The sequence below is a fragment of the Theropithecus gelada genome, chromosome 1 (genome assembly GCF_003255815.1).
Source record: "Theropithecus gelada isolate Dixy chromosome 1, Tgel_1.0, whole genome shotgun sequence".
Taxonomy (NCBI): domain Eukaryota; kingdom Metazoa; phylum Chordata; class Mammalia; order Primates; family Cercopithecidae; genus Theropithecus; species Theropithecus gelada.
In genome coordinates this window covers 139,209,258-139,224,207 of record NC_037668.1, presented here as the reverse complement: position 1 = coordinate 139,224,207, position 14,950 = coordinate 139,209,258, and the positions used below count along the sequence as shown (strand labels likewise).

The following is a 14,950-nucleotide window of genomic DNA, read 5'->3' as shown; positions in this document are numbered from 1 at the left end:
GCTGGATAATCAGGAGAGAGGGTCTCCAGGTCAAAGGTGCTGGTCTTGAACTCCTGGCCTCAAATGATCCTCCCACCTCAGCCTCCCAAAGCACTGGGATTACAGGTGTGAGCTACTACCTCACTTGTCCCCTTCTGTAAAAGGTCAGAAGTGACATAAGACACTGGCCCTGGCTTTCAGGCAATTGAAATGTAAACCTTTAAGTATGATTCTCAAATGTAGGGTAGTTGTATGAGGCAATGTGGTGTATGAAAGGCAGTCCTCCGGAGAGCAGGATGAGTTGATCACCACAATGCATCTGATAAGTTGGAAAAAAAAAAAAAAAGTGTCTTCCTATGCCTGGTGCTTGTTTTTCTGCCCCTTAGGTGGGGCATTCCCATTGAGCAATGCTGTTTGTTGCCTGGCACGTTCTGGGGTTTCACAGATATGGGTAGAAACAATCCCCCCAAAGTCTCTTGGGACCTTGCACTGTGAAGATTAACCATATCTGTAGTCAGAATGAGAGCAGACACGCAATACACAAATAGAGAAGGCATCTGCATTTTTAATCGAGTATTACTATTAGCCCTTGGATAAGTATATTGGCGGTAGAGTTTTAATTTGGAAGACAAAAGTGCCCATAAGAAAGTCAAGAATTTCAAATGAAACTTTTAATACTACGTATTTCAAGAGCTCCCATGTTCAAGTATTCCTAGAGAAGGAAAGCTCTTTTTGTTTCTAAGTATGAGAAATTGTTAGCGTTCCTTCCTTTGGTCTTCCCACACCCCTCACAAAGAGGCAAACAAAATAAAAAGCGGACAATAAGTGCAAGATAAAAAAGAAAATCTAAATAGTATGAAATTAGTTTTTATTTTTAACTAAAAATAAAATGCTTAACATCTTTCCAAAATCGAAACTAAAGACGAACACTTAGAAAAGAGAGTGGAAACGTATTTTTCCTTCCCTGGGGAAACCAGTAAGGCAGACGTTCTAACGAAGCTTGGTTTTTTCCACAGGACTAGTCTATGCAAACAGAATCTCTCTCCAGCCTTTTCTCTATGTCAGTTTTATCTACCTGGCAAGAAAAAACAAAAACAACCCCCAAACAACCCCTCCCCACAAACACAACACAAAACAAGGGACTTGAAAAGTTGGAGAAAACCTTTAACGCATTTCTGTAAAATCCTTTCTGAGGTGGTTTAGTACAGGCACTATCCATGCGCAACTTAGTTGGCCAGGTGAGTTGGTGCAGAAGCGCTTCAGGTGAATTCATACCAGAGCCACCGGGTGTGAGTCGGCCACCTCTCCCAATTACCACAGGGAGGTCTTAAAATTGAATTTCAGTTTCAGCAGATACTTCAGATTTACCTGAGCAATATCGTAGACAATGTACCTGAGGGGAAGCTTGTTAAGGAGCCAACGGTCATACAACAGAGGGTACATGTGCCTCATCTCCCCCAGGCTGGCAGGACGCTCAGTGCCAGCCTGAAAGTCACTCTAAGTCTTCTTCAGGCAGACTGAGGAGAGGAGATCATCCTCTGGAAACTGGGGGAAGGCTCATACCTTGTTAGCCAGACTATGCACAGGGAGGGACCACGGTAGGGAAACAGTCACCATGGGACAGACTACAGGACAGCCTCTAATCCTTCTCTGCCCTGGGTAATCTGACAGCATGTAAGTGACTCTGTAGCTCGAGAACATCCCTTTGTGCTCACACAGCATACTCAAGAAAGGATACTCATTATATAGTAGACAGGTGTCATTCACACCAGATGAAATCCCGGTCCCAAGAGGAACCTCTACACCATCCAGACTAATACTAGCTGAAGGGTCAGGGGTAGTTTTGCCCAAACCTGAAAAACAGAAGTCACAAGTGACATGAACTGTGAGAGCAGATGTGGCAAAGGTTCCAGGGAGATGAGCTCTATTTGATGTTGAGTCCATGTGGCCTTTTTTTTTCCCTTTTTGAGATGGAGTCTCACTCTGTCGCCCAGGCTGGAGTGCAACAGCATGATCTCAGCTCACTGCAACCTCCGCCTCCCGGATTCAAGCAATTCTCGTGCCTCAGCCTCCTGAGTAGCTGGGATTACAGGCACCTGCCACCATACCCAGCTAATTTTTTGTATTTTAGTAGAGACAGGGTTTCACTACGTTGGCCAGGATGCTCTCGAACTCCTGACCTCAGGTGATCCACCGCACCCAGTCTCATGTGCTCATTTTAAAGACATGCTCTGCTCTATCTTTCTTCAGATATAAAACTAAGGCAATAAATCAAGGTTTCCAGGGCATCAACCTTCACTGAGTTTCATGAGAACAGTGGCAGTACCCTCCATACAGGGTCACATTTTGGCTTAACAGAATTCCAAAGCAGCCACTTCAACCAGGCAGTGGGAAGTTCTAAATCATATGCTGCAAATTCTAGCAATGCAAGATGCTCCAGGCTACAAGATGCTGTAGCTACAAGTTAGGTTAAAGCCCAAACCCATGCACCTGGTTACTGGTGCCTGCACCAAGATTCTCCTGGGGCATCTGTGATACCAGCTGCAGCCACAGAGAGAGAACTGTTTTTAAAAATGAACCTCCTGCTATAGAGCTTGCCTTTTTTTTTTTTTTTTTTTTTTTTTACAAAAATAAACAAAACGAACCTCCAATCACGGTCAGCTGCAGCATATTAACCACCACTACCACCCCCAAACAACAACAACCACACACACACCCCAAAAGGATAAAATGAATCTCCAGCTGTTTGACAGCCAGCCACAAGGCAGCCTTCTCAGGACAGCAAGCCCCCCGTTCTGTGCTGTCCAGGGTGCCTTAGGCTGTAGCAGCAGCTTTGGAAACACTTTACCTTTGACACTGTGCTTGCCCTTGGGTAACTTGCTGATATGTGAAGCGTGCTTCAGTTCATACCTATTCAAAAGAGGACGGGCTCAGAAGAGGCTTTCACACTGTGCTCTCAAAACCAACAGTTTGATTAGGAGAATAAGATCAGATATAGAGATGAGATAAAAGCCCACAAAACCCAGACCACCTTAACTGCTCAGGCTTCCTCCCGAGTTTCTGGAACTGCTCCAGAACCTGAAGCTGCGGTTGCGGCTGAACATAGTCTGTGCCCAGCGATCACTGCTATGGGGCCATTTTCAAGGAAAGGCCCTATATGGAGTGGTGAACGGCAGCTCTGGGTTTCCGTCCACATTCCACAGTCCCCAGACCCCTGGCCGTTTACATGACCCCGTGCTTTTGGTTACAGTTCACAGGACTAGGGTGGATGTCCAAATCAAGCTGGACTAATCAGATCTTTCTCTGTGGAGAATCTGGAAGTGGGATTAAGATTCCAGTTCTATTTGGGTTGGTCTAAGAAAACTGAAACACTGCTGAGTGGAGGAGGAGGCCATGGGGGATCATCCTTTGTGCAACTCAATCTCTCTGCTTCCCAGTCCGTGGAGAGAAGACACTGCCAGCTCTGGAGGCCTGGCTGCGTTCCTGCCCTTGCATTTCCTGAAGTATCCTTGTATCTCCCTTGTTCCCTTAACTTGAATTGGATTCTGTTATTTACAAGAAAAGAATCCTAATTGGCAGGTCCAGTAACTGTAGTGGGGAATTTCCACTCTCCCAGCCAAAGGGAGTTCTGCCTATAGCCCATTCCATCTGTCCCCATGAAATGCCATCGGTCCCAGAGCCAGGTTTACTCACATGTTTCCAAGGGCAACTTCTCCCAACACGATTAAGCCTATCGGGTCTCCCTGAGACGTATGGCAGTAGTTGGCACTCTTGGAGACCATGTCAGCGAAATAGATCCCTTTACCAAACATGTAGCCTGTCTGGAAGGTTGGAAAAGGGACAGCTGAGAATCTTCTGATGGGAAATTAGGAGCAGCTGTTCACTGAGTGCCAACATGAGCAAGCCACCCAGCTAAGTGCTGCGATCCATCACTTCTAATTCTCACAATGCCCATGCTGAGGAAACACCAAAGTTTTAGCTCACAAGCCAGGCTGCTCAGATCCTAGCTCTGCCAGGTGCCAAGGAGCTGCAAGAAGCTACGTAACCTTTCTGGACTCTACTTGCCTCTTTTAAGTGGGGAACATAATCTCATGGAGCTGCTGTGAGGATGGAATGAGCTCATCAATGTTACTTAAACTAGTGCCTGTCAACACCCAAGGAACGCAGGCTGGTATTTTTATTCCCTTTTGTAAGTGAAACACAAGGTTCACAAAGGGTAGGCCATTTGCCCGTTATACACTACTGCACAGCACCAGAGAGAATCATTTAAACCACTCTCCTCCTCGTTCTACAACTGTGAAACTAGAGGCTTGGAAGGCCCTGTCCAGCTGGACCCATCTAGAATCCAGCAGGTGGCATCACGACCCCTCGTGTCTGGGTAAAGCCTTACTTATTTATCACTACGTTTTCCTGCTGAAGACACTGACACTCAAGAGGTGGCCCGGCTGGGAAGTGGTAGAGGTAGGCCTGGACTCAGCTTGGCCTGTAGCCACGTGTCTGTTCTTTGCTCGTCAACACACCCGATTAGCATTTGCAGCAGGCCCTGGCCTGGATGCCCTATCTCCTTTGTTCCAGAAACTGTGTTTGAAACTCCTGACAGGATCAGGGTCAGGAGGATAAAAGGGTGAAGGCCTAAAGAAAGGATGTCTGGCAGAATCCCCCTAAGCCAACTAGGCCTCTTACTCAAAGTTCTTTATGGAGACACCCGCAGAGACAGGTATTGCCCACCCCTCACTAGGCCAGGCACATACCACAGGTGCTTCAGGCGGGGCTATCCGAAGACCCTGGGACAGGATCCCGGCAAAGTTGGTGGTCCTGGACCCGTGCCACAGCAATCTTCGGTTATGAAGCTGCTTAAAGGGCTTGTAGCGCTGGCATTCGCCTTCACGCTCTATCTTAAAGATCTGGTTGTAGTAGTAAACAAAGGGAGGGACAAAAGAAGCCATTTGTTACTCTGGTTGATTGAAAGATAGGACTGGACACAGGAGAAATGACTGGCTGTCCCTAAGGCTAGAAGACTTAAGGTCTGCTGCAATGCAGAAAATGTTTTCCACAAGGCTGGGATGGAAGGTCAAGGTCTGGCCCAGCAGAGCCCAGCCATTGCTAGTTAGTATTACTGTGCAGCAGATGTGCACTTGAGGAACTTTATCTTAGACCTCTGATAATTGTACGTTCTGAGACCAGGTTTGGGGATGGGAAATGTCCTTTAAAACATAATAAAAAGCCATCCCCAAACTACTGTATAAGATGCTAATTTTATAATCTCAGCACTTTGGGAGGCCAAGGCAGGCAGATCACCTGAGGTCAGGAGTTCAAGACCAGCCTGGCCAACACGGTGAATCCCTGCCTCTACTAAAAATACAAAAATTAGCCGGGTGTGGTGGCGCATGCCTGTAATCCCAGCTACTCTGGAGGCTGAGACAGAATCACTTGAACCCGGGAGGCAAAGGTTGCAGTGGGCTGGGATTGTACCACTGCACTCCAGCCTGGGTGACAGAGTGAGACTCCATGCCAAAAAAAAAAAAAAAAAGACTACTAATTTTTCTGCTGAACAAATGAGTCACTTCTTTGGATTATTTAAAGTAAGTAAACTGCTCTTTTCTACCCAGGCCCAGGTTGGAGGAGTGGGCAGGGAAAAGCTGGCAGGACACAGAAGAAAGTGGGGGAAGAAGGGATTCTTACATCGATGACTTCCAAGTCATACGCATTGTGTGTGGTTGCATGAGTGTTCTTAACATACTTCCTGATGATCTCGGCTTCTTCAGAATCTCTGCCAACCACCTGGGTAAACAGAATCTTGGGATTAGCACAAAGGAGACCCCAGGAGAGCTACAGAGGAGGAATGCTCAGGCTCAGTCGATGCACAGCTCAACACCACACTCCTCAAAGGAAGCCAGGCATGACCGAGAGCCTGTGTCCCAGGCCCGTGGGCTGGGCAGATCCTGGGCCAGTGGCTCCACTTTCCTGAGCCTCCACCTCTTCATCTACTTGGGCTCAGGGTTCCTTTTTGTCTTAAAATTCTATGTTTTGGGATATCAGGGAAGCTGGAATATGGGGCTCACTGTCAGTGAGCAGGGCATTTCCAGAACAAGCAACTGGCTCCTGGAAGAGAGTCCAGCTCAGCATGAGTTAAAACACAATGGGCCAGAGGAAGTCACAGCTATGATGTGCAATTAAAATTATCCCTGGCTCAGTGCACAAGCCTAACAAGCAGCTGTCAAATAGCTGACGTAATCTATGCTAAGTAAACCTGAGTATTATAGATGAGACTAGTTATGTTTTATTTTCATATTTATATTCAAAGTTCAGAAAACCTAGGAATGCTGGTCTACCTCACTGTCTTTTAATTAAAAGTCTTCAGAATTGTAAACAGAGAATAAGAATCCCTTCACAAAGAACCACTCCCACAGTTTTCCCATCAGGAAGGTGCTCCAGGGGCAAAACAAGTGACATGTGGCGTCTTACCTGCTTGGACTCACAGATCTACACTTTGTCCTAGGAAAGGAGCAAAGGCTCTTTCTTTAGTGATGTAAACACCTGGTACCAGACTCAACACACTAGCCCACCTGAACCCCTGCAACACTGCAGGGAATGGGCTGAGGACAATAGGGCACATGAGCGTGGAGACAGGCTCAAGGACAGGGCCATCTAGAAGCTGAGGCAAAAATCCCTCCTCTGTTGGTCTAAGCAGGGTGTTCAGAGACTGTGTGCGCCAACACAGGCCACTTTAGCTCCAGAGAAAAATGAACCCAAGCACTGTGTTTTTATTAGAGCTGCCATCAAGCATTTCCACTTCTGAAATGGACATCGGTAATAAGCCCTCTAAAAGTTCACACCACAAGGGTTTAGAAAAACAGAGTTCCTCTCTAGATTAAGGAGGGGGAAAAAAAAAGAACTTTTGGTATGACCCTCAAAAATCAATTTGTATGCCAAGCTGAGGTGCTGGCTTGGAAGGCTGCCTTGCAAGCAAGGTGCATTATCTACATGTGAAATGCCTGGAGGTTCTCAAAGGACCACCAGCAGCAATGTCCGGGAACTTGTTAGAAAAGTAAATTACTGGGCACCAGCCATCTGTGTTTTAACAAGCTTTCCAGGAGATCCTAACACACATGCAAGTATGGGACCGCTGCTCTCAGGATGAGGTTAAATGTTTGAGGAAGGCCTGACCCTGTTACCTTAATGTCAGTTTTGAGCTTCTCATAGTTGACATCGATGGGGTCCTTGCTGCTATCATCAGACCCTCCCCTGAGCAGACTGTAGGCCACCTCGATGTCCAGCAGGTTGTCAAGCATTTCCACCTTGGCCTGGAGGAGCAAAAGCAAGCCCCTGACTTAGATATCATGGTGAGTGAGACAGACTCACCCAGGTGGCAGAGAAAACCTACATGCAGAGAACGTTCAACACAGTGAAGGGCAAACCTTCCTGCTGGTCAGGGCCAGCCTGTTACCTGCTGCACGTAGTGAGCTCTCCTAAGGACTTCCTGGAATGCTAACAAGGCCTTGCGGCCTGGGGGAGTTGAGAGGTGGAAGAACTGTCTTTCCTCTCATACAAGCTGACATTTGGGACCTATAATGAAGGTACTTCAGACAAATGTTTCCTGAGCCAGGAGCTCTCTTAAAAGGCAGAGAGGGAAAATGGGGAGGAAGACGTTGTTATGAGGGAGAGGCTCTCCCTCTCCAACAGCTCTTTCCCCAGTGGATTTGGTGGAACAGAGGCAGGAAAAATGGCTCTGCCTCCATCAGTGTGGGTAGAAACCCACCTTCAAAACAAGGGCAAGGAGGTGGCCCTCCCAGCATCGGCGCTGCCCTCGGGGATCATGACGGGGAGGGACGGTTGCAAGGGAGTCACACCCTCGCCCAGCAGACCTGCAGTCCCTTCTGAACCCTTGCGTACCTGCACACTGTCTGCACTGTTCAGGAGCGGAGGCTTCTTCATCCCAAAGTCATGGGGGATCAGGGTGTAAAAGCGATTTGAGAGATCCAGGATCTGAGAGTCGCTGCTGCCCTGAGACACTGCCTGGAGACGAGGGGACAGAAGGAACACAAGACTGACGAAGCAGCTCCGAGCCCCCGGCCAGGCTTTCCCTTCTAGCAGGTGGGTGCTGCAGCAGGTCCAGAAGTAGCGTGGTATGTGCACATGCCAGGATGCATGGCAAACGACCAGAAGACCACCTTCCTGTTAAAGCTACACCACTGAGCAGCACAGGACCCCTATCCTCTAAAAGCACTGCTCAACACGATGGGCTTCTCCCATGCACTTTCATTTGTACAAAGAACTGTGCAGTTACAGACATCTGAAACCCCGCCACAACTATGCAAAATGTTAACTGTAAAATCTAGGTGGTGGGCTCATGACTACTGCTGTAAAATTTCTTCAACTTTTTGTATGTTTGAAACATTTTCATAATAAAATGTTGGGAGGAAGTTGCCCATTGCTATAAAATTCAGTCAGGCTCCTTGTCTCCACTGACCTTCATTGGCATTAGTTTTTACTGTACCTGGAGGTTGAAGTGGCCAGGCACAGAAAGGCTAAGCAACCCTTACACTTACTGCCAGTGTCAGTTGGTGCTCTATATGTAAAGGGTGTGCAAAAAATGCACAGAGATGAAGAGTGGGGCCATTGGGATTCCAGGAATTTGGCAGACAGCCTAGGTGACCACAAGAAGGTCAAGGGGGTATCAAGTGGCACCCAGCAGGTCTGAAGCCCCACGCCTGCTTCTTGCTGTAACATGGACTTCACCAAGTCGTACAACTTCCATCTGTGCTGCCCAGGTGGCTCTGGAAATGGGTAAGGATGCTATTCCAGCTCTTCTACCTGAAGACTATGGCATGGGAAGAAGCAGGGGCTGAGGAAAGCCTTGCAAGTTCTCAGTCAGTGAGGAATAAGGAGAGACGTTCACTGCTCAGAGCCAGCTGTAACTGGAGTTGACAGATCCGGTTCAGGGCCTTTTCTCCAGCACCAGCCAGAAAGCCCGCTGCCTAGGCCCACTTCTGTTTCCCGTGTGCTTTCCTTCTTTCTATAGGCCAAGCCTGTATCCACCCACAAACATAAGCGGAACCCTCCAGCTTCTCTGGGATGTAGCTGGAAGGTTCCAGGACTGGGAGACCTTGAAAGATGCTCGAAGAATGTTGAAATAACATGAATGAAAGAGGTTTCCATCTGATGACTTCCTAGTAACTGCACAATAAACTCTGCCTAACTCTTAAGGACACATAAAATAAAAACCACAACGCAGGTGACCCTTGAACAATCGATTTGAAGTGTGCAGGTCCACTTATACACAGATGTTTTCAATAAATACAGTTAGCTCTCTACACCTGTGGGCTCTGCAGTTGAGAATTCAACCAAACTCAGATCAAAAATATATTATTCTCAGGCCAGGTGTGGTGGCTCATGCCTGTAATCCCAGCACTTAGGGAGGCTGAGGTGGGCGGATCACTTGAACCCAGGAGTTCGAGACCAGTCTGGCCAACATAGTGAAACCTCACCTCTACTAAAAACACAAAAAATTAGCTGGGCGTGGTGGCGCATGCTTGTAACCTCAGCTACTCGGCATGAGAATCGCTTGAACCTGGGGGCGGAGGTTGCAGTGAGCTGAGATTGTGCCACTGCACTTCAGCCTGGGGGACACAGCGAGACTCTGTCTCAAAAAAGAAAAAGAAAAGAAAAATCCCCCCTCCCACAAAAAAATCTCAGGATGCGAGACCCACAGATGTGCAGGGCCAACTTTTCTCCTCCACGGGTTCTGCAGGGTGGACTGTAGGACTTGAGCATGAGTGAATTTTAGTGACCACAAGGCAGTCCTGGAAGCAATCCTCGAGGATACAGAGGGATGCCTTTACTTTTAAGAGAGAGGGTAACCAACGTCTTCAAGTTTATAGGCAGTTTACTATGCATCTGACAACTGAAAATGTTGCCATTCATTAGTTTTATGATAAACTTTTGTAAGTGGCAGGCACTTGCCATTTATTGAACTAAAAAAAATCTAAACCCTCGTGATATGCAGTTCAGTACTTCCAGTTTCTTAACCTTGAGTAAATGTTACCCCTGGCCACCCCCAGGTCTCGCCCCCTAAGTCAGCCAGGGGAGGTTCCAGGAGGCCCCTAGCGGCCCTGTGCTTACCTGCTGTACCTCACTGAGGATGGAGTACGCAGCCTGGATCTGCCTTTTGCTCAGCTTCCCCAAGGGCATCTTCTGAAGGTCGATCTGAGGAGACAGGGGATTTCGCTCTGAAAGCTGGGGACTGCGCAGTGTGATAGCAGGAGAGCTGGACCGAGCAGCCCACCCTCAGGCCCCCAACAGAAGCAGTCAGGAGCCTGCTGGGATTTCCTGAGGACACCAGTGACCCAAATCCAGAGTTTGTAGCCCCACTCCCCCAATGAGAGATGGTAGTGTGTCTGAAGATTCTTGCTCACTTCCTTTACGGCTCGGCTTAGCCAAGCCATAAGTCATGCTGACCCCCTCGCCCAGTGGCCTTCCCTGGGGTCCCAGAGCCAAGGCGGTTAAGTGCACCCCTCCCTGGGTTCCCAGCTGGAAAAGAACCAAGAGTTTTCAAGTGTTGAACACTATTTTTAAAAAGGACACACTCCTGAACTTACGGACTTACATTCAAATCAATGCTGTCCCTTTCAGATCAGTCACCTCCAACAAATATTGCTACTGCTCATATCTTGGGAACTGCCTGACATCAAGAGAAGCTGCAGCGGAAGAAGCATGAGATCTGCAGCCTTCGTTTTCCATTTGTTAAGTGGGGCCATTTCCTCAAAAGGCACTCATTCCCTTTTGCGAGCAGCCCTGCCTATTTGGCTCAGCCCCTGCGTGGAGACACCTGTGTACCAATGGGCCCCACACTGTATCCTGAGACATCATCTCTGGGGCTTTGCCAATAGACCCTTCTGAGATCCCCGGGGGCTGCGACTGCACCTTTCCATTTCTGCACGTCCAGCACTTCCTGCAGTGCTTGGAACAAAGAACTGAACAAGAATCTTAGAAATGGAACTGCTATGGTGATAAAATTAAATAAAAGGATGTGAAAAGTACTCACAGCTCATCAGGCACTGACCAAAAGCCAGCAGCAACAGCTTCTAATAAAATCCACAAGCCCTGACCTGGGCTTCCCTGTACACTCAATACTGCAAACTCCATCCTAAGGGAAGATCTGATTACTGGCAAGAATTAAGTAGCCACAGCCACATCTGGGGAAGAAGGTGGATAATCTATTTCAAGCCAAGAACAAGGTATAATAAAAGAACAGAGTGACTTTGGTATGGACTCTCAATCAGCTCTGAAAGCAGTTCTCAAGAAGGATTCCCAAAAGAAGTTCTGATGGCACGGCATGGCCAGAGTGAGGGCAGAACTTTGAAGGGCACATTTTCCAAGCTGTATAATTCTGGTGTTTATGTAAAAAAAAGAAAATACCTAGTTTCCCTAATTGTACGCCCCTCAAAACATACGCACAGACTAAAAATAAGAGGTGGGCTCCATCCACACAGGCTGCCCTCGCTACTGGAAAAGAAACTCAGGCACAGCGCTGGATGGTGGGCTGGGAGCAGTGGCTCCACAGCTGCCCAGTTTAGAGAGAAAGAGAAAAGTGGGAGAAATACCTTGGCACTGGGGACCCATGAGCCCCAGCTGCAGCCAGAAGGGGACTCCTAGGGCTGCAGCCTGGAACCCTGCCCTCCGCTGTGTGTCCTGACTACCTGGAGCCCATTCCCTTCTGGACTCAGGATGTGCCCTCCTCACAGGGAGAGTCAGGTTCCCCTGGTGCTAAGGATGAAGCCCTGAGGGCCACTGTGTCTCCTTCTCTACATGGTTACTCCAATTCCACGTGGACCCCGCTGAGGTCAGGAGCGGGCATCCAGCTTTCCACACACTTCCAGCTAGCTGCCTTCTAGCTTGTTTCAGCAAGCAACGCCCATGTCCCTTTTCTTCCTGCTAAACTAGTTACCTGTCCAGTGAAAAACATTAAAATGTCATTTCAGGCTGTGTGCCATGGCTCATGCCTATAATCCCAGCACTTTGGGAGGCTGAGGCAGGTGGATCACCTGAGGTCAGGAGTTCAAGACCAACCTGGCCAAAATGGTGAAACCCCATCTCTACTAAAAATAAAAAAAAAATTAGCCAGGCATAGTGGTGCATGCCTGTAGTCCCAGCTACTCGAGAGGCTGAGGTTGGAGAATTGCTTGAACCCAGGAGGTGGAGGTTACAGTGAGCTGAGATCGTGCCATTGCACCCTAGCCTGGGCAAAAAGAGTGAAACTCCATCTCAAACCAAACCAAACACAAAACAACAACAAAAACAACATTTCACAGGAAAGGACTTGGCTTTGAAAATAGCTGAGAACTTCTAAGAATCACAGATAGACCAAGGTGGGGGAGACTGGAAATGATGTGCAGGACTTCAAAACGTGAATGAAACGAGGCCCTCTTCTCCCTTACCGTAGCACCTCTCAACCTTTCCCTCCCCCTGTCCCTCATTCTCAGTGAGCCCACCCATAAGCTGTTCACACTAGTAGACCTCATAAACAAGTCAGGTGACACAGCGATTTGAACAAGCACAGCGAACAAGCCCTGGCCATTTTTAAAACCCGTTAGAGGATGTAACTCAACACTCCACTCTACAACAGCACAGGCGTGAGCATTCCTGCCACGCTGAGCTCTTGGCTGGGAGATACTGGGTTGGCCCTGATGTCCATGGGGCTTATACTGCCCAGTTTTGACCCCCTGTCCTCCCAGCTCTAAGGCAGGCCAGGAGGCTCTAGGAGGAAGGACTTGGGAAGACAGCAGAACGTGAGCGTGAAGGGAGCAACCCCATGGAGAAGGGTGGAATGCTTTAAGGCTGATCTGAGACTCTCAACCTCCACTGGTTCCTAGGAGCCCAGGACAAAGGGAATAACCATATGCATCGCAGCTGCTTGTTTTTCAGAGCAGCCTGAAGCTTCTGGGTTCATTGGCTAGGGAAGAGGAGAGGGTGTTTGCTGGCCAGGTGGGTCCATCTCTGCTCTGAAGGCCCCCAGGGTCAGTACTTAAGACCTCTGATGCTAGGAGCAGCAAGAACAAGGGGTCCACCCTTTTGCACTCATCTCCCAGAGGGAGAGCGGAGATGAGAAGGAGGACAGACAGGAAACACAGAGCCTCTGGCTGCAGTCTCTGCCATTCTGCCCTGGACAGAAGCATGACTAATCCAACAACCATCACCCCCACCCCACTGCCGACCTTTTAGAGAGTGGTATGAATTTTATCTTATGAATAAGTGTCACAGCAATTTTCTTTTACTCTAAGTGGGCTGTCTTGCACTTCCCATGGTAACTCCAGTTGGTTGGTTTGGTTGGGCCACAAAAGAAGCAAGACTAATACACCCTGCCGCAGCATGAAGAAGGGGAAAAATACAAAGGGTGGGCTGGTCACAGTGGCTCACACTGTATTCCTAGCATTTAGGGAGACCGAGGTGGGTGGATCACTTGAGCTCAGCAGTTGGAGACCAGCTGCTTGGGCAACAACATGGTGAGACTCCATCTCAAAAAAAAAAAAAAAAAAAAAAAAAAGTACAAAGGGGACTAGGGACCAGGGAACAGCTCTCTCCAACACATCACATGCTTCACTGCAAATCAAACAACCCTCTGCAAAAGTGCAACCACTCCAGGCCCCAGCACTCACACAATTTAAGATTGAAGGACAGGTACGAGAAGCTGACAGCCAATGTATTCTGTTTTTGAAACAGAAACAAGAACAGGCAGAGCTCTTCACTAGCTCAGCAAATCATCATCCACAGCAAATGCTCACAGATAAAATGATAAAGCGCAATAACCTCATATTCCACCATGGCTTTCTTCATACTTTCCACATCAAAGATCAGCTTGATGAGGTCCTGAACTGGCTTGGGGAGCTTGGACTTGGTGCCAGGATTTACTGTCAGCTTCTTCACTGCCTCTTCATCCTTCAGGAAAAAAGCACATTACCAAGAGACCCAAATCAACAACTCAACCAAGGTGTCTGTGTCTGTGGGGCCGGGCTGCAGACAAAGGACATAGGCTAGAGTGCCACCAGCAAAAAAAGCTGAGTATTAATCAAAAAGGTATGGAAACAGCAGCCAGGATGAAGGTGCCTGATGCTGTACACGGGTCAGACTCTTCCTGTGCCCGCCCCCGAAGTTTTCTTGGCGGATTCTTATTCTTGTTGCCACTGCAGCATCTGCATGGGCTGACCCACCCTGGGGTTGCTGGTCCCTGCCTGGGAACCTGCCTAGTGCCCACTCATGCCCAACCTGGAAGTGCTGGGCAACTGTAGAGGCAAACCTTGGGGCAATAGGACATGAAACTGAAGGACAAATTATTTCTCTTTTTTTCTTACACTTCCTCACACTAGGGCCAGTTGCAAGACTAAGTTTATATAGCCTTCTCTAAATTCCCAAAGGACCAAGCAACCAGTCCCATGCGCTGCCAGCCAGTCTGACAGTGTTAAAGCACGTCGTAGCATTAACTGTCCGTCCTCCTCCTACATTGCCTAATAAACTATTGAGGCTCCACCCCCACTGTCTGAAGAACCCAGGTTATGTCAAGATCACACTGTACTGAAACTGCTTTAACTCTTTAGACTTGAACTGTATGAGGGCATAGACTGTGCTCTGTCCAGCACAGTGTCCCTAGCAACTAAAACGGAGTTTGGTATTTGGAGTGAAAGGAACTGACATTGGGCTTTGAACCTGGAATCAGACTGGCTTACCCAAGCAGCAGAGAGCTAACTTGTGTTGTTAGTGTTCATGGCTGCTGCTCTCACCTTCATAGTAGACCTACTCTCAGTGTTGAAACACCATCTTAAATGTACTCTGTTATCTTCTGGGTATAACTTCATTGGAAGGCAAAGTATCTATGTGTGCAAAACCCTTATTTAAGTGCATATACCTTATGACCCAGTAACTACTTGTAATGACAACAATCACAGAAGCACATAAATATTTATATGTATATCAGCAT

General features: G+C 48.1%; 1 protein-coding gene across 2 annotated transcripts in view; it reads right to left on the bottom strand.

The window, feature by feature from the left end:
- Positions 1-524: 524 nt before the first annotated feature.
- PARP1 (poly(ADP-ribose) polymerase 1) overlaps positions 525-14,950 on the bottom strand; it is a 47,666-nt gene continuing 33,240 nt past the window's right edge. Inside the window, exons 14-23 of one of the 2 annotated variants that reach the window (XM_025369600.1) lie at positions 13,786-13,914; positions 10,102-10,185; positions 7,873-7,995; positions 7,155-7,283; positions 5,662-5,760; positions 4,731-4,883; positions 3,673-3,800; positions 2,828-2,889; positions 1,718-1,832; positions 527-1,372 (exon numbers count right to left, since the gene is read on the bottom strand). In XM_025369600.1, coding sequence (XP_025225385.1) covers positions 1,291-1,372; positions 1,718-1,832; positions 2,828-2,889; positions 3,673-3,800; positions 4,731-4,883; positions 5,662-5,760; positions 7,155-7,283; positions 7,873-7,995; positions 10,102-10,185; positions 13,786-13,914 — 1,104 coding nt within the window. In that variant the 3' untranslated portion in view covers positions 527-1,290. Of the gene's footprint in view, positions 1,833-2,827; positions 2,890-3,672; positions 3,801-4,730; positions 4,884-5,661; positions 5,761-7,154; positions 7,284-7,872; positions 7,996-10,101; positions 10,186-13,785; positions 13,915-14,950 lie in introns of both variants that reach the window. The other variant, XM_025369509.1, reaches the window with a different exon arrangement.